At 59.0% G+C, this 18,057-nt stretch overlaps 8 protein-coding genes across 8 annotated transcripts; 5 read left to right on the forward strand and 3 right to left on the reverse strand.

The window, feature by feature from the left end:
• Positions 1–125: 125 nt before the first annotated feature.
• OT_ostta08g00740 (WD40/YVTN repeat-like-containing domain) lies at positions 126–1,427 on the forward strand (the record flags this gene model as incomplete). Its single annotated transcript, XM_022983496.1, has 1 exon — positions 126–1,427. One exon carries the CDS (start codon positions 126–128, stop codon positions 1,425–1,427), a length of 1,302 nt encoding a protein of 433 aa, XP_022840911.1.
• Positions 1,428–1,504: 77 nt separating this feature from the next.
• On the forward strand, positions 1,505–2,524 carry OT_ostta08g00750 (14-3-3 protein; the record flags this gene model as incomplete). Its single annotated transcript, XM_022983497.1, has 1 exon — positions 1,505–2,524. One exon carries the CDS (start codon positions 1,505–1,507, stop codon positions 2,522–2,524), a length of 1,020 nt encoding a protein of 339 aa, XP_022840912.1.
• Positions 2,525–2,593: 69 nt separating this feature from the next.
• Positions 2,594–3,427, forward strand: OT_ostta08g00755 (hypothetical protein; the record flags this gene model as incomplete). Its single annotated transcript, XM_003080595.2, has 1 exon — positions 2,594–3,427. The coding sequence occupies one exon, from the start codon at positions 2,594–2,596 to the stop codon at positions 3,425–3,427; it is 834 nt and encodes a 277-aa protein (XP_003080643.2).
• A 37-nt stretch (positions 3,428–3,464) lies between these two features.
• OT_ostta08g00760 (Protein of unknown function DUF1415) lies at positions 3,465–4,112 on the reverse strand (the record flags this gene model as incomplete). Its single annotated transcript, XM_003080596.1, has 1 exon — positions 3,465–4,112. One exon carries the CDS (start codon positions 4,110–4,112, stop codon positions 3,465–3,467), a length of 648 nt encoding a protein of 215 aa, XP_003080644.1.
• A 103-nt stretch (positions 4,113–4,215) lies between these two features.
• Positions 4,216–4,626, forward strand: OT_ostta08g00770 (Protein-tyrosine phosphatase, low molecular weight; the record flags this gene model as incomplete). Its single annotated transcript, XM_003080597.1, has 1 exon — positions 4,216–4,626. The coding sequence occupies one exon, from the start codon at positions 4,216–4,218 to the stop codon at positions 4,624–4,626; it is 411 nt and encodes a 136-aa protein (XP_003080645.1).
• Positions 4,627–4,712: 86 nt separating this feature from the next.
• Positions 4,713–6,968, reverse strand: OT_ostta08g00780 (Protein kinase-like domain; the record flags this gene model as incomplete). Its single annotated transcript, XM_003080598.2, has 1 exon — positions 4,713–6,968. One exon carries the CDS (start codon positions 6,966–6,968, stop codon positions 4,713–4,715), a length of 2,256 nt encoding a protein of 751 aa, XP_003080646.2.
• Positions 6,969–7,206: 238 nt separating this feature from the next.
• OT_ostta08g00790 (Spc97/Spc98) lies at positions 7,207–10,989 on the forward strand (the record flags this gene model as incomplete). Its single annotated transcript, XM_003080599.2, has 1 exon — positions 7,207–10,989. The coding sequence occupies one exon, from the start codon at positions 7,207–7,209 to the stop codon at positions 10,987–10,989; it is 3,783 nt and encodes a 1,260-aa protein (XP_003080647.2).
• A 32-nt stretch (positions 10,990–11,021) lies between these two features.
• On the reverse strand, positions 11,022–17,984 carry OT_ostta08g00800 (Armadillo-type fold; the record flags this gene model as incomplete). Its single annotated transcript, XM_022983498.1, has 3 exons — positions 11,022–13,130; positions 13,330–17,067; positions 17,367–17,984. The coding sequence occupies 3 exons, from the start codon at positions 17,982–17,984 to the stop codon at positions 11,022–11,024; spliced, it is 6,465 nt and encodes a 2,154-aa protein (XP_022840913.1).
• Between the last annotated feature and the right edge of the window lie 73 nt (positions 17,985–18,057).

The following is an 18,057-nucleotide window of genomic DNA, read 5'->3' on the forward strand; positions in this document are numbered from 1 at the left end:
GCGTCGGTCTGTGCGCCGTAACGCGGGATCGACAGGTCCGGGGCGAACGCGTAGTGCACCACGGACGCCCCGAGGAGTAAACTGGCGAGGGAGAGCGCGTACGCGCGCGCTGGGAGCATCCAACGATGCGTCGTTTAATAAGGCTCTGCAGTTTCGCCTCACTGTACGACGCAGCCGCGCAGTCAATCGTCGACATGTACGCGCGTTTGAGGACCGAGAACGACGGGGGCGTCGGGTTCACGTCGCGCGTGGTGATTCAGAACCGGTCGGAGGAGTTTCGGTGGCGCACGCGGATGATTAAGAATGAACTTGAGGAATTCCACCGCGGCGTCACCTTCAGCGCGGATGGGTCGACGCTGTGCGCGTACGACGCCTCCAAGCGAGCGTTAACGGTCGGTAAATTATCGAATGATTCTGTCGAGGACGTTTTCGAGGTGAAAACGGGCGAGCGGTCGCACCAGTGGATGTTGGACGCAAGCGGACGCACGTGCACGACGAGCGAGCGGGACGCGCCGACGACGACTCGCGAGTGCGACTCTGGACGCGTCGTCGCGACGTACAGGAGTTTTAACGATAAAGATGAGGTTACTGGAGCGTGTGGGTTGGGGTATGTGAACGATGGACGGCAGATTGCGTCCGGGTGCGATGGGTTCGTGGACGTGTTTGACGTGGAGCGACCGGGACGGACGCCAGTCGCGAGAGTGCGCACGCGAACGAAAGCTTCGGTGTACGAGCGCTTAGGGTCGCAAGGGGGGTTGGTGTCGTGCGTGGACGGGTGCCCGATTGAGCGCGACGTCTTCGCGTGCGGGACGTACGGTGGTGGGCGCGGAGCGATCGATTGCGGGGTGTACGACGGGAGAGCGGACGGAGGACGCGTGGCGTCTTGGGCGAGCGGCGGCGCCGGGGTGACGCAGACGAAATGGAGCGCGTGCGGGAATTTCGTCTTCGTTGCGAGCAGGAAGAATAGTAAGATATCGTGCGTGGACATTCGTCGAACGGGCTCCGAGGTGTACACGCTCGAGCGGAACGTCGGAGAGACGAACCAACGTGTGACGTTTGACATCGAGCCGTGCGGAGCGCACCTCATCTCTGGAGGTGTCGACGGGAAGCTCCGCTTCTTCGACCTCAGACGAGGCGTCGAGGTAATGCCATGCAAAACAGAGGACGGGTGTCCCGCGCGATGGGGCGTAGATACGGTGACGTGCGTGAACTCCTTCGCGTTCCATCCGTTTGCGAGCGCGCCCGGTTCCCGCGCGTTCCGCGGCGCGTTCGCCGTCGGCGAGCGCGTCTTCGTCGATTTCGACTCTTCCGACTCGGACCACGCCGAATCCGACGCTATTGAAGACCCCACGTCCTATTTCGGCGTGTATCTCGTGGATTACCCAACGGAATCCGTCCCACTCGACGCGCCGTCGACGCCGGTGTAACCAAAAGCCTCTTCACCGTTCACGCCAACGACCCACACTTCCCGACCCCCCCGTCGCGTCGCGCGCGATTGCGCGTCATGGACGTCGTGCAGGACGAACTCAATCGTTCGCCCCCGCTCGCTTTGTCCGTCGTCGTCGCCTCCGTCGTCGTCGGTCTCGTATTGAACCCAGTCTTCGCCTTCGATGATGCTTTTGCATTTTGTCCTCGTGACGTCCTGTTCCGAGCGCAGATCCATCGCGTGTTCACGTCCGTAGCGCACGTCGACGGTCCTCTGAGCGCACTGCTCGCGTGCGCGCTGAGCGTGCGAGTGATCGCACGGCGAGAGCGAGAGAGAGGGACGCTACGGACGCTGTTCGACGGAGCGACAGTGTTTTGGTTGACAACGGGGTGCGCGACGGTGATCTCGGTCATCTTAGGACCGATCATGCCGGTGATTTTGCGTGACAATTACATGTTTGGTACCGGGGTCTTCGCGGCGGCGTTCGGGACGTTTGCGAGGGAGTGCGCGCGGTCGAGCGCGAGTGACGTCACGCAGCTCGGAATCGTCGGCGCGGTGCCGACGAAGCGAGCGCCGGCGGTTGTAGGGTTCGTTGCGCTGCTTCTGGGAGCAAACGCGTTGGAGCTGGCGTCATGTTTGTACGTTGGGTACGCCTGGGGAAGTGGGGGTGCGTTCGAGTGGGCGAACGTGTCGGACGGGACGCTGGCGGATTTGGAAAATGGTTCCTTGCGATTCATTGCTCGCGCGCCGGGATATGTCGCCGTGAACGGGCAGACGCTTCCGGTGACGACGCGAGACGGCGCTGGGGTGTCGACTGCATCATGGTCCACGTTCGCGGGAGGGGTGTTCGCTGCAGCTTCCGCGGCTGCTCGCGAGGTGCGATCGCGAGTGGTTAGTCAACGGCGAACAGAAGGCGCCGCTGCGAGAACGACTGTGGCTGAAACGAGCGATCAATCGTCGGCGAGTGAACAGAGCGGCGATGAAGACACGAGACCCAAACCAGACACTCGTGAAGAGCGCGCTGCCGCGTTCGCCGCCGCGTTCGAACGAAGAAAGAACGATAGACATGGCGAAGGCGAAGGCGACGCCGCTTCGTGATTGGATGACCTCGTCTCGGGAACGCGAACAGACCAGACCAATCCACATTTTCCGATACGTCTTCAACAGATGGAATCCCGCGACGCGCTCGTTTTCCAAGCCCGCCTCGCACAGCAGTGCGGGCGCGATGACGACATGCTGTCCGCGATGAAGGTGCTCTTAGTTGCGTCGCAAGACGAGCTCACGACGACGGAACGGAACTTGCTCTCGGTGAGTCTTAAAAACGTCCTCCAGCGCCTGCGTTCGAGCGTGTCGATCGCGCGAACTCTGGAGATTCGAGAGCGTCAGCTCGCAAACGACGATGGAGCCTCGTTGTGTCGTAAATACGTGAAAAAGCTCTGCGTCGAGCTCTTCGGGTTCTGCGAACAGACGATCGAGATGGTGTCGGGACGCGCGCGTACAGTCTCAGCAGCAGCATCGCTTGATGCGCGCGTTTTCTGGCTCAAGCTAATGGGGGATTACTGGAGATACATTTGTGAGATTGAAAACGGTATAGATCTCAAAGATCTCGGTATCGAGCGCGCACACGACGCCAGGGCGCGTGCCGAGGACTGCTATCGAGCAGGCATCGAGCTAGCGAGCTCACTTCCGATCACCGACGCCACTCGATTGGGACTGTATCTGAACGAAACGGTGTTCTTGTACGAGATCATTGGGAACCGCCGCGCTGCGATAGAGATAACCAAGGCATGTCTCGATCAGACTGTGGAGGCTTCGCCGAGGCTGGACGACGACGGCGTCGACGAAACGGAAGCCATCATCGAGTTGCTCGCGAACAATCTTGCGCTCTGGGGTCAAGATGCCGAAGATCCGCCTGCATCTCTGTCGACGTCGGTGGACGCTAAGGACGTCCGAGTCCTGCATGCTGAAACGCTCGATCTTGCTAAGCTGCACCTGCGCTGACGATAACACGACATTGAAAAATACAGTTACAATCGCGCTATGGCGCAGCGCGCAGCGTCTCTAGCATCCGCTTCAAAGCATCCAGTCCAATCGCGCGCAACGTCTTCGAATTCGTCTCTGGGATCGATTCCACGTATGCTTTGTCATTATCCACCGCGCGCTCGACATCGCACTCCCGCAACAAGTGAATAGAAGGATATGGACTTCTATTCGTAAACGCCGCCGCTTCATCCGACTCCCCATCGAACCGAAACTCGGGATGAAACGCCACCGCCTGCACCACTCCGTTCAATCCCATCGCATCCATCGTCCCGTCCACGATCTCGCACGCGTCCAACATCGCATCAAACGTCTCCAACTCTGCGCACGCCGGCGCGACGACCACCTCCGTCCACCCGCGTTCATCCTCACTCAACCGTGAGATCGCCATCGCGCGCGCGCACACGTCCTCGATCACCTCGACCAAATCGCTCTTCATCGTCGTCGTCACCTCGATCCGCCCGCTCGCTCGCGGCTCGCGAGCGAACGGACAAAGATTCTTCCCGATGACAACCTCATCGATCCAACGCTCCGTTCGTCGCCGCGCGTCGCCCTCGGACACCGCACGTCGCACCATCTGTCGACAACGTTCGCGCGCGGCGACGGGCGACCGCGCGAGATTTCTCGATGCGCACGTGCGTCGCATGGTGACGAAACACAGTGAGTTCACTTTTTCGGAAAACCTCACAATGCGCCTCGCGCTGCGTTTCGTGACGACCACCGCGCCCGCGCGCGCGCGGACGCGAGTCATGGCGACGTCTGCGAGCGATACCACGAACTCGTTGTGTCAGTTTATCGTTTTGCGGAAGGATTTGGGACGGAATCAGAGATGGCCGCTGGGCGCGCTGAGCGCGCAGGTCGCGCACGCGTCGGTGGCGGCGATCTGGAAGTACAGGGAGAACGCGTCGACGATTGCGTACTGCGAGGACGCGGCGAACATGCGTAAGGTTGTGCTGGAGACGAAGAACGAGAACCAATTGAGGGCGCTCGGGGAACAGTTGACGGCGGCGGGGGTGGAGCACTGCGTGTGGATTGAACAGCCGGAGGACGTGGCGACGGCGCTGGCGACGCGGCCGTACGATAAGGAAGATATCGGGCATTTATTTAAGAAGTGTAATCTGGCGAAGGACGTGTGCGTTTCGCCGAGCGCGGCGCCGTAGTAGGGAGCCGCAGATCGATGGGTTGCGAGGCAAAATCTCTGGTTGCCGGTGGCAAGTATCATCACAACAGTAGGAAAGTGAGGGAATCAGAACAAACTGGAGCTATTGGGCCAGAGCGTTCCATTCGCCTCGTCCTTGTCGCGTTTTGTCGACATGTACTCATCTACGGCGTTCACGCGTGCGCCGGCGCCGACGTTGAACCGGCGCTGGAATCCGAGTAACGAACGGTTTATGATGAACTGCGTCTTCAATCGGAAACGACTCGGCGGCGCTTCACCATTGAGAATCATGGCGCTCCGAGCGATCGGCTCCCACGCCTGGACCATAGACATGCGCAGCGCGCACGTGCTGAGCATCCCTCGTAACAGGAAGACACTTCGAATCGCAAAGAAACCTTCCTGCGTATTTTGTAAAATTTTGTTTTGCACGAATGGCGAGTTCTTGAAATCCATTACGTTCATCTCCGCCAACGGCGAAGGACGCGTGTCGAAATAAGCGTAAGAGAGCGCGCTCAACGCCTCTGTGGTCGGGCGCTCCAGTCGAACCGAGCCGTGGCTGCGTATCTCTTTCGCGATGTTCGTGTGGTCCTCGTTCGCCATGTACAGGGACAGCCTGCACATGTGCATGCGCTCGACCTCGCTCACGCGCTTCGTCTGTCCCCAATCGAGCAGGATCAACTTACCGTCGTGGGCGACCATGAAGTTACCCGGATGCGGATCGGTGTGAAAGTGTCCGTGTTTGAGCATCATCGTCCCCCAGGCCATGAACATCGAGTGAAAGACGCCCTGCCAACCAAAGCCGCCGACGGCGTGGCACTGAGCAACGGGAGACGGGCATCGAGGAATCTTGTTCGTCGCGCGAGCACGATTGAAGAGGGTGAGAAGTTTCACGCCGCGCACGCGACGCATGATCAGCACACGTCGGGTCGCCGTGATAACTTGCGGTACGGCAAGCCGGTCGCCCAATCCGGCGGCATCGAGCACCTTTCTGAACTCGTCCATCTTTGACGCCTCGATCGTGAAGTCGAATTCTTCCTCGATGACGTCCAGGTACGCGCGAAAGATTGTTGGGAAGTCCAGGCCTTCATCCAATCCCAACCACCGCATGGCCCTGGTCGTGCTGAGCATGCTCTCGATGTCGCCTATCATCATCGCCGCGTCCGTGGCTTGCACTTTCACGGCAACCTCACGCCCGTCGAGCAGGCGCCCGAAATGCACCTGAGCAATCGATGCCGTCGCCACGGGCTTGCGGCTGAGCTCGGCAAAGTGTAAACCGAGCGGCCCTCCGAGACCCTCTTCCAAGGTTCTGCGCACCAGACGGAACGACACCGGCGGATTGTTATCCATTGTCTTGGAGAAACACTCAATGTACGGCGCCGGCATCATCTGCTTCGCCGTCCCCGCGATCTGTCCAACCTTTCTATAGAATCCTCCAAAGTCCTCAATGACGTCTCGCATTCGAGCCGCCCCCCAGTGATGTTGCTTCTCCCACTCGACGTCGCGCCTCTCAACTTCCTTGATTCGTCCGATGCGTCGCTTGGCGATCATGTAAGACGCGATCACGGGCGCGACGCGCATTGAATAATCGACCTTCCTCTGTTGCCTCCTCGCAGTTAAGCGCATCCCCAGTCTGATCGCCTGCCACGTCGCCCACCTCCTGAGCGTCCCTCGCGCGCTCTTCGGCGCTGCCGCCATCGCTCGGACGCACGCGCGTCCGAGCTTCCCAGGCACCTTTCCCTCCACGAACCTCACGAGCGCTCCATCCCCCCCGCGCTTCGTCGACGCACACGCCACGAGCATTACCGTCAAAGCGCCGTGCACTTTAGGCGCCCAACATCGCAAAGTCGCGCTCGCCGCCGCCACCCCGAACGCCTTGGCCGCGCCGCCGACGGCTCTCAATCCAAACCTCAATTTCCCGACGAACCCAACCTTATTAAACGCCTCGATCGCCTCCTCCAACGATTTCCCAATCACCGCCGCCCCTGAGATCGCCAACGCCGTCCCTCGCTCCCTCGTCGTCGCCAATCCTTTTCGCAACCGCCGATTCGCTCTCCGCGGCCGCAGTCGCGCCAAGCCGAACCGCTTCCACGACCTCCTCGACGGCGTCCGCGCGCTTCTGTGCGCGCGCCGCGCGCGTCTGTGCACCACCACGACCGGTTTCGCCGCCTCCGCGTCCACGTTTACCGTCGCCGTCGTCGTCGTCGGCGTCCACCCGTCGCTTCGTCTCCCCACCGTCTCCCCACCGTCGCTCGCGCGCGTCCCACCGTCGCGCGCGCGTCGCTCGCGCGGCACCAGCCCGCACGGCGGCGGCGGTAACGGCGCGATCGCGTCGTCGGCGTCCATCCCGGTCGCGCGCGCGGTGGATGGGATTTCTTTCACGCGGCGCGCGCGTCGCGGTGTGACGCCGCGCGTGACTTCCCGACGCGCGCGCGGGCGACGGTAACGGCGCGACGCGTCCACGCGGGCGTCGCGTCGACCGCGCGCGGGCGAGGGGGCGGCGACGGCGCGGACGCCGCGCATGGGGCGAGAGGATGATGTTTCAGATTCGTTGCTCGGGGACGTGACGACCTTGGTTCGTGTGATGGCGCCGTTCGCGGAGCGCGTGGACGGGCGTGAGGGCGCGGAGGGGGAGGAAGAGGCGAGGTGGGCGCGGGCGACGCGCGGGCGAGCGATGGGAGCGATCGAGCGAGTGCTCGTGGGAGAGGGCGGAGCGGCGCGGACGCTGAACGGACGAAACGCGAGCGCGGCGTCGACGTCGACGATTGGTGGAGGACGAAAGGGGCGCGATGCGGATGGAGAGGCGGAGAAGAACGCGATGTACGTGAGGTTGTGCGAGGTGGATGGGTCGGACGAGAGAGCGCGGGCGGTGGATGGTGTGATTGAGGCGTTGGAACGGAGCGCGGCTGCTTCGGATTCTATTCGACGGTTGGTTTTCGCGCTGAGCGATACGAGGCGGCGAGATGCGTCGACGGCTCGCTCCGGGAGTGGTGTAGAGGTATTCGGAAGCGTCGATGCGCTCGGTCAGACGTGTGGGGTGCCCGTGAGCGGGACGCCGGATTGCGGGAGGCTTCGGAGCACGCGCCCTGACGCACCGTTTGGAGCGGGCGAGACGTCAGAGGCATCAACGTACACGGTTCCGACGCTTCGACACGGATCCGTGTTCGGTGCTATCACGTCTGTATATGATACCGAAGAGGACGTGGAGGCCGCGACGCGTTCGATGCCTCTTGCGACGAGCGAGCTTGACATGGTCGTCGCGGAAGAGTCAGCGAATCGGGAGAACGACGAGAACGCAGTGGCGTGGTTAGCTGCAGCCGAGGTCATGGCGACAACGTCGTCCAAAGGGGCGTGCTGGGACGAAACATCGACTGCAGTCCGTGAGCTTGCGAGCGCCCTGGACTCCACGCGTTTCGACGCGGCGTATAGAAGTGTGTTTCGCGCGGTGAAGGGACTGGAGAGCGAACCGACGATTGCGAGTGAAAGCGATTGCTCGCACGTCGCCATGGCCGCTTTAGGTGGGTGCCAAACAAGCTCGGATATCATATGCGCGGTGGCGTCAGGGGCGAACGGCACTCGCATGCGTTTCACGGCGAGCTCGAGTTTGGCGTTCAGACATGCACTTAAAATCACTGCGCCGGCGGCGGAGCGACGATGCGAACTGGATTTCATCCTAGAGCAAATGACGACGCCGTACATGCGACCGGTAGCGAGTTCGGTTCGAGATATTCTTCGCGCGCACAAGTTGGCTCTGCAGTCGATGCCGCAGGTGGTGATGGAGCGGCGCGACGCTGAGCGCGACAATGACGCCCTCACGCAGAAATGCGCCGACGTCACTGTGCTCGAGCTCACCGCACACACGAAGCGTTTACGGCGTCAGATCGACGTCATTTTCAACATGCTGACGGAAAAGAAGTTTGCAGAAACGAGATTGGTGAGCCATGTCAAGCTTTTGCGGCGATTGGAGACGTCACTGTCGCACGTTGAGGACGAAGAGACGCCGATGATCCAATACATGTACGCCAAAGCAGTGAAACCCGTCTTTGACGATACACTTGCATGGATGTTCCACGCCGCGTCGTCCGGATCAACTTCCGACTTTTACATATGTTGCTCTTGCGACTGGGCACAACTCCGGATATTTGAGGAATACCGATCCGGCCGAGACAGACCGTATTGGCTCGGTGGCAAAGTGCACGATGGGGAAGACGAGGACGCCGAGATGGATTCACTCAACCTCGCGTGTCTTCGCCCGGGCTACCTTCCTGCGCTCGTCGCCCACGAAGCGAATGATGTACTGAACATTGGATTACAGTTGCGCATACTCCAGAGATTGCCTCAAACGCGAGCGTTCGCCTGTGAAGTTGGCGGCGCTTTCGCCGAGGTGTCCGCATTCGAGGCACACACAGAGCGTGATGCGCGGCAGTGGCTCAATCGAGTGCGACTTCTCGGTTCGAAAGTTATGACTCTTGCGCGTGAAAGCCTGGATAGTATGCGTACAGCCCGAGAACAGAGGGCTTCGGAAGTTGAAGCTGCTCGCTTGGAGGCAATCGCGCAGGCAAAATCAGCATCCATTGTGCGAGAGAAGGCTCGTCTTGACAAATTGTTGGCGATCGAGCAGACAAAGGCCGCAGAGCGCAAGGTTGCCCTCGAGGAACTCGACGAGCGCGAGCAACAACGGCGCACCGCGCGCGAGACGCGCATCGCTGAAGAGCGCGCGTGGTTGGAACATGAAGAGGCTGAGCATCGCAAAGCTGAGCGACAGAAGGCTGAGGCGAAGATGGAGGAGAAACGGATGAGGTTGGAAACTGAAAACGCCAAGACACAATGGTTTGCATGGAACAAAGCGCGTCTTGGTCTCTCGGAGAAGAGAAGAGCGTTCGTGCGCAGACTCGAGGCCGAGGAAGAGGAAGGAGCCATAGCGGCTTTGGCGGATGCGATGCGTGACGGTGTGAAAATCAAGCCGAGTCGTCTCGTCATAGAGCCGTTCGTGAGCTCTTTGAGCACGCGCGAAGTTGACGATAAGAGTGGTGGTGACACGACATCAGACGACGCACTTTCGAATTATGTCGACTTGGATGAAGCTCTTGACGTATCCATGGAGAGATCCGAATCCAAAGAATCACTCAAATCTCCGATCGCGCTCGTAATGGATCAACATGACGACACGGTCGCACTCAAAGACGACACGGAAAAAGAACGGGCACTTGACGTATCGAACATTAACCCCGTCGTCGCTCAGCCATTCATCTCGACCGTTAGCGATCCGGAATACCTGGGCGAGTCATGTGGTGCTCCGTTACCTCTTATACTCAATCAGGAAATGCGGGAAATTGTTGCACGTCAGTCCGTCACCATCGGGCATTACGTATCGACAGTTCTGCTCGATCACCTCGCGCTCGAAGCGCACCTGGATGCGGTTTTACGTTTCGCCATGGCCGGGGATATGTCTTTCTGTGATATGTTGTTGCAACACATGCGCGAATTGTGCTTCGACGCGAAAGTGCAAATGACGCGAACGGTGACTGTGCTTTTGAGCAAAGCTCTCGAAGGGGCGATCGATAAAATTGGCTCACGCGACGATTCTTTCTGTGAGCGCCTACGTATGCGAGAAAGGACAGACGTCCTGGTCACTTTCAACACCGAAAGCTTAAATCTGTGCAGTGCGTTTGAATGTGTGTACGCCGTGCCGTGGCCCATGAACCTGGTGTTCGCAAACGTGGATGAGGATTTTGCCTTGGCGCACACTCAGTCAGCTTTGTTTCAGATACGATACGCTGCCATCGCAGTGAAAGAGGTCTCGGCCTTGATCCATGCGAGCTCGAAATCGAGGGTGCTGATGGATTCCACGCAGACGAATGCAGACTTGAGATCACGCCGCTTGCGCAAATATTCAGCCGCGGTGGCGGCGCTTCAACACTTCGTCGACGCCCTACACGGACATGTTTTTGAAGCTATTCACGTCGGCGCGCGCCAGACCTTGTTCGATGAGTTACGAGACGAGAATGGTGAGATCATTCCCATCGGCATCCACGCCACGTGCTCCGTCATCGACCGTTTTTGTGCTCAGGCGCACGCTGCGTGTTTTTTGCGTCCTGTTGACACCGCGCTCAAAGCTTTAATCGACGACGGTCTACAACTTGCCTTGGATTTCCGGGCGCTGTTCTCATCTATAAACGAAGAGACATTGCTGGCCGACGGCGATGTGTTCATCGCCGCTCAGCAGATACACGCAAAGTTCCACACGTTGATGACGCAACTGTGCTTCCGCGCGCGCATCACGTCGAGCGAATCGGCGAGAGGACTGATCCACCGCTTGGATTTCAACGAGTTCTATCTCTCCGCGGCGATTGATTTAGAATTTTAGTAACGTTAGAAATGAATCAAAATTCAGCTAGACTAGTACGAATCAGACTCCTCGGAATCTGAGGCTTCTTTCTTCCCTTCTGCTTTCGGTTTGAAACCGTCGCGCATGAGCGTCTTCAAATCTTCACCAGCGAGATCAGACAGTCTCTTAGTGAGCTTTCGCGCCATGCGCTCAATCTCTGGTTCTAAATCTTCCATCAGCTCCGCCATGAACGGAATCGCCTCTGGAAGGAGAGCTAGGTACTCTTCCTGCAACTTATCCACGATTTGCTCGATGGCTTGTATGGTGAAAACTCTCGAGCGCACCTTTTCTTCGCGTCCAGTCATCAAAATGGCGCGATGCAAGGGTTTCCAATGCGCGTCATCGGGAGCAGCGCAAAGGAGAGAAGCGCAAGCGCCGACGACTTCGACGCCAAACGAACCCTCGCGCATGAATGTATCATAATCGTCCTCTTCGGAGTCCGTCGGCGGCGACGCCTTGAGCTGCTCGGAGATGAGTGGGTAGAGCATGTTGTAACGGTTGGAATCGAGGAATCCGACGTTATCGTATTGGAAACATCTTCGCAATGCCGCGAGGGTCCATTTTCGCATGCGCCAGATGTCGTTCTCAGACAAGGCCTCCGCACCGGAGCTCTTGCGCTTCTTCTTCCCCTCAGATGGGTCTGCGCCAATGTCAAGTGCAACTGCCGCGAGATCGAGCAAGTGACGGAAGAACGGAACGAAGACGGCACGAAGTTCATCGGCGAGCGACGCGGCGAGTCGAAACAATGCGGCAAGACGCGTTCGCGTGACGCTTGCTTCGCCAGCGCGTGCTCGTGCCCACTCAACACACTGTAAGAAAAACGGAAGGAATTCGCTCTCGGTGCACTTGAGCGCCAACGTGACGCATGCTGAGACGGCGTTTGCCTCGACGTAGTCGAGCGCTTTCTCAGAAGCACCTACCGGCCCTTCTCGGCGCACGTCGAGACCCCGAAGAACGACGCTAAATAGCTGTTGTCTGTGAGCGTTTGTGGCCTTGTCGGAATCTCCAGCGGCGGAGATTATTTCAAGTAGCGCAGCGCACGACGAAGCACCTTCATCGCCACCACATGTTAAACAAATATCCCACGACTCCACGAGAGGGCGTATCAGAAGGCGAAGCTCGATGGTTTGAGGCAGCTCACCCCTGATCGCAAGAGCTAGTTCTTGTAACGCTCGCAACTCGCTAGCTTCCTGCGATTCATCGTCACCGCAGTTCGGCACGATGGATGGATGTAAAGCGACCTTGATGATATCCCCAAGGAATGGAGATATGAAACCAGCCACGTTGTTGACAAACATGCGAATCGCCGCCAGACAAGAGTGCACGACAAGAAACACCTCTCCGTCGAGATCCTTTTCTCGAAGTGCGTCCGCACATTCGACTGACGTATTGAGCAAAGCGGGCATGGCAGTGTTGATGACTGACGCAGTACGGATTCCTAAAATTTTCACCAATGTCGCCAAAGTAAGAGCCGCAGAAGCTCTCAACGTCGCAGAAGAAACACTCAACTGTGCTATGACGGCCGGGACAACCGAAAGTAATGGGTTTGTCGCCGCCTGCGCATGGCTGAATCGCACGACGGCGGCTTCTAAAGCCATCAACGCCGCTTGCGAAGTCGTCACGCTCTTCGACTGAATCAAAGAAGACAGCTCGCTCAGCAAGGCGATGCCTGCTTGCGTCTCCGCGTCGTCCTCGTCGCCTCCATCTTCGCTTGCGTTCTGCAAGCGCTCGGTGACGAGTGCAAGCGCCTTTCGCCGCACCCTTCCCTCGTTGTGGTCCAGAAGTGGCGTGAGCGCTCGCAAAAACGGGCCTGGGGCAAGCAAGCCATTGAGCGCGCTGAGTAGGTTCTGCCCGCTTGCCTCCGCCTTGGCTGCGGCCTTCTCTGGAGACTTTCCAGGAGACTTCGATTTCGACCTGTCTTTCGGTGTATCTTCCTTCGCGCCCACTGATTGCAACAATACGATAGCAGACGACGCTAACGACGCGTAACCTTCTTGAAGCTCTGCCGTGTCTTCTGCACTGATCACTTTTTGCGAGCGAATAAAACGCATCGACGACAAATGCTTCGAGGCGGCGTCAGCGCACGCTCGTACAAATCGTCCTCCTTCCAATGCGGATTCCTGCGAGAGTGAAAATGTCGAGGAAGGGTTAGTCATCGTCCATGAGCTGAGGTGAGAAAACGTCCACGTGTCTTCTTGTTTCTCAGAAGGAAAGCAGCAGATTCGTATGTCTCATCAATGGAATCAGAATCCTGACACAAGAGAATCTTTCATCATAGAAACATCGCGAACGCGTTCGCGCGCGAAGGATTGATCGTACCTTGAGTGCGGATACGAGCGCACTAACAGCACCGAGTGGTGCCTCGCGAACAAGTAGAGTGTCAAGCAGTTCTTCAACCCAGGCGTCATCTTCCATGGGAGCGTCGGACTGATCCACAACAGCAGCAACGCGCATTCGAGCCTCTCGCGCAGACGTCTCGAGTGACTTCGAGCGTCGGATCAAATTCAATATGATAGCGGGCAACGCCTCACCTTCAGGTGAAGCTTGAACCAAAGCAGCGCAGATAGGCGCGCGGCGACGTGCCGGCGCCAGAGGAAGGGACTCGACGAGTCTACTAACCACATTCTTCAGCGACTCACCGCTCTTCAACCATACCGGTACGACGGCAACGAGTGCGCTCTCTAGGGCGCGCTGAGACAAGACGTCGTCACTCGTCGCCGCACGATCAGACAACGCTGAGCCGACGTCGAACACGTGTTCGAGCACAGCATCAGGAGCCGCGTGAGCAATCTCTGCTAAGCACGCCAAAGCTGCGCTTCGAGCGGCGCCTTCGTCTACTTCGCGTACGGCACGAATGATGAGAGGCACGTTCCAACGCGCATCTTTCACCCTCGCTTGGGCCAGCGACTCCAATGTTCGTAGCGTAAGCGCTTCGAGATAGCCACCCGCAGCGGTACCGGCTTCCGCGTCATCAGAAGAGTCCGTGTCCGAATCATCATCCGCCGTTTCGCGCGCTTTAGCGCGAGCAGCAGCGTCGTTCATCAACGCCTCCAAAAAATGTTGACACGGCCCAACGAGCGCGTCAAGGTGTTGCGTTTTGTCCATTTTCCACGCGAGCACTTCTAGCGCAACCGTAGCCGCACGCATGGCCTCCGCCGATCCGAGAGAAAGAGAAGCCGCTACGTCTTCACCGGATGTCTTACCCTTCTTCTTCGCGGGCGTCTTCGATGCAGGCACTGATTCCAAAGCGGCGTTCACGGTCTTCGCCACGTCTTTCGAGTCAATCACCAACGCATCGACCGCGTTTTGGGCTTCCCTTCTCGAGACGTCGTCCGAATCAGCGTTTACTGCCGAGAACAAAATCGACAGGAGCTCCGCCTTGGGCTTCGATTTGAGCTCAGCGACGAAATCAGGCGTAATGATAGCGAACGCCGACGCACGAACAGCTGGTGGCGACGGCGTCACCATGCAACGAGTCAAAACTCTCCATCCCTCGCCGCCGGACGCACCGAACGTCTTTGCATACTCGGGCGTGTATATGTTCAAAATTTCCATCGCTAACGACGACTTGGATGCCGTTGACGCGTCAGATTCTTGCACACACCACGATAAAATGGACAACAGAATCGATGCCTTGCGCGTCACATCGCCCATACCTCGTGTCGTTGCGATCAGACATCGCGCGCCGTACGCATCCATAGACGGCATCGGTTCGCTCACTATCTCCTGCACCGGCTCGAGGAACGCGGCCAATTCGTCTCCAGGAGCACGGGCTTTGTTTACGCCATCCGCGACTGCTCGGCACAACGCAGCAGTGCCCTTGAGCGCGATTTCATCCGAGGCAGCCACCAGGGATTTGACAATTGAGCTCGCGTTCTGCTCTCGAGAGTACGCGGATAAAAGTGCAGCTGCAGCGGTGCGCACTGGAGATGACGACGACGCCGCAGCGACGATGACTGACGAGATGGATGGCATCTTTGAGCACGACGCACACAGCTCCAAGGCAGCAACTTGAACCCGGGGGTCCACAAAGGCTGGATCACTTGCGAACTGCGAGGCAAGGAAAGCACTCGATCCCGCTCCGCCGTAGCATCTGTCGCAAGCGCTCAACAAGTGTCGCAACAGCTCACCAATCACCGAATCCATGGTTTCAATAGAGCGCCCCGTCTGCTTATCGACCGCATCAGTCATAGCCAGGTGCCTGAAACAGGAAGGCAACATTTTATCTGCCTCATCGCTCCCTTTTCTGGGCAAACCATCGAGCGTCGCACGCAAGAGCGACCTGTGAATTGCGGGCAAAGCTCTGCGCGCCGCGGGCTCGCTCGCGTTTAAAGCGCTAGCAAACTTTGCATCCGGCGAAGCGTTGGCTGCAAACATCTCATCATTTTCGATGCCACGCGACTCACTCACACCGTCTTCACTCCACGAATCAGAAATTATGGACCACGAAGTATTACGTAGAGCAACGGCGATTGCCGTGGATTTTCCCGACGTCTTCTCGACGGCATGCTTGCACGCCATGAGCAAATTCGCGCGCCCAACAGCATTGGCGTCTCTGTACACCTCTCGAATCCAAAGCCCACGATCACACTCATTTGCATCTTTGCTCCATTCCTTAGAAAGTGAATCTCCCAAGGCGGCTAAAACGGCTTCGTTACACTTGTGCTCGAACGCCCGACGCGCATCGCCATCCTTGTTTGACTTGCTATCTTCAGCGACGCCACGAAGCTCGTCCGATCGAACGCCGTCCATAGAAGGATGCGGGCACCCTCGCGCGGCGTTCAACGCTGCCTTGGTGACATTACGGAGCGCCGGATCGTTTGAAAAGAGTGCGTGTTCGTACGCCAACGCGGCGGCCCGACTCGCGAGCGCCGAAGGCGCGCTTCCATCGTCCGACTTTGAAAGCACACCCAGTGTGAGACGGAGTGCTCTCTTCGCTACTCGCCGTTCGCTCTCACCGTTTGCACCTCCCGACACGAGCACTGTCATGGCTGTGGCCAATCGTGCCTTTGCCGCGGCGAAGAGCGCTCCGTCGTTGTTCACCATTTGACGCAAGGGGTCGAGTTCCATTGCTGCCGCGGCGACGCGAGGATCATCATCGGTCACGCGCCGAAGCATCGCTGGCCCAAGTGCAGATCCACGACAGAGAGCGGACGGGAGCTCATCATTCTCATCACGAGATTCCACCGCGAGTTTGCCGAGTTGCACGATTGCGCTCTCACGCAGGCTCGCGTTGGGGTGATCAAGCGCGGCGTGAATTGACGTAGCGTGCCCCTGCATCGGCCCAGACGCCGAGCCCAGCAAGGCTGCGCGCAGGAACGCAGCGTCCTCGACGCTGGCTAATAACTTATCCTTCTTCTTCGCACTGCTGTCCGGTGATGGTTCCTTGCTCTTCCTCGCCGCCGAGCCACGGAAGACGAAATCCACAGCCTCACTCGTCTCCAACGGACGATGCTGATCCGCCAGTTTCAGCACCGATGTCACCATCTCACCCGCTTCATCGCTCTTCTTCGCCGTTGCGAGCAATATTGGTATGATCACGATGAAGTGCTTACCGCTCAACGGAACCTTTTCGATCACCGCTCTCAAGACGCGTTCGTAGTTTGCGTGCACATCTGCGAACTCCGCCAGAGAACGCATGAGAGGAAGCGAAAACGCATCCGCGCGATAATTGTGGAGCAAATCAGCAACGAGCTCCTCGAGCTCAGGGATCTTCACGAGGTGCTTGAACGCTCGCTCCGGTAGGGCTCGGACGCGCTGCGTTTGGCAAAGCGCCAACATTGCCTGCAACGACTGCGAGTGAAGCGGAACGCGCGTGCCCTTGACGATACCCTCGAGTAAGGCTTCGACAAGAGGCGCTCCCATTTGCGTGCGAGCGGCTAACTGTGTGGCCACCATGAGCGCACCGGCGAACTGCTCTGAGTTCGCGGCCGACGCGAGGCCAGCCTCGAGGTACGGCAGTAGTCTCGACGTCACGCTCGCATCCACCTCCTGCATCAAACCGAGTGCCTCCGTGATGAGAACGGCGTAAAAGGCCGACGTCGTCCCAACGTTACCCTGCGATGTTGAATAAAAAAGAGCGTCAGTACGATGTCAAACGCGACGAGGTCTCTCGAATGTGCACCGACACTCTAGGCGGTTCGAGCCACTGCGAAGCGCAGTACGTTGCGAGCGAAAAGACACGAACGCCGACAATGCTGGCATCAATCGAATGTACCACCACGATTGGATATCCACCCCGTTTCGCGTTTCGCACGAGTGCTCGCCACGATCGTGGTCGGACGCTCCAATCCTCGTGGAGAAGAGGCGACGAAAAATTCCGCGCTGGGTCTCTCGCGTCGAATAAATCCGCGCACCTTTGTCGTCGCCATCTCCGCCGCGCTCTGCGCGCAAAACGTAAAAAACGCCTTATCCCTCGAGCATCTCACCGCTAACGCCTCTCGCGGCGGCGGCGCCCCCGTCTCCTTCACCCCATTCAACCACTTGAAGTGCTTACTGTTCTCCAACTGGCACGTCTGCACGCACCGCACGAACGCCGCCGTCGAGTGCCAAGGCAACCCACACGCGATCAGATCGTCCACGTCGTACACGTGCACCTTAAACCTTCGAATCAACCACTCGATCGTCGCCCCCGCCGCTCTCTCCGTGAAGTATCCACTCAGCAATCGCAGGTACGCCCGCACCTCCGCGCTCGTCGCCTCCAGTCGCGCCGCGTCCTCCAACTCCCTGTGCCGTCCCTCCGCCGCGCGCTTACTGAACAGCGCTCGCGCATGCGCCTCGAATCGTCCATCTCGTCGACACAGCTCCTCGAATCCTCGCACCGCCACCGCGTGCGTCGTCTCTCGATCGATCGTCGCCGCCTCGCGCGCGTCGTGGAGCAGCGAGACGCGCGATTTTCCCGACGCTCCCGCCTCGACGCTCGTCCGCGACTTGAGCTCGCGCAGGGCGCTCGCGAGCGCGGTGACGGGCGCCATGTTCGCGTCCGCGTCGGCGTCGCGCGCGCGCGCGTGCGGGCGTCACGCGGGGCGGCGTCGAGCGCCCGCGCGA

This window comes from Ostreococcus tauri, assembly GCF_000214015.3.
Source record: "Ostreococcus tauri WGS project CAID00000000 data, contig chromosome 08, whole genome shotgun sequence".
Lineage (NCBI taxonomy): Eukaryota > Viridiplantae > Chlorophyta > Mamiellophyceae > Mamiellales > Bathycoccaceae > Ostreococcus > Ostreococcus tauri.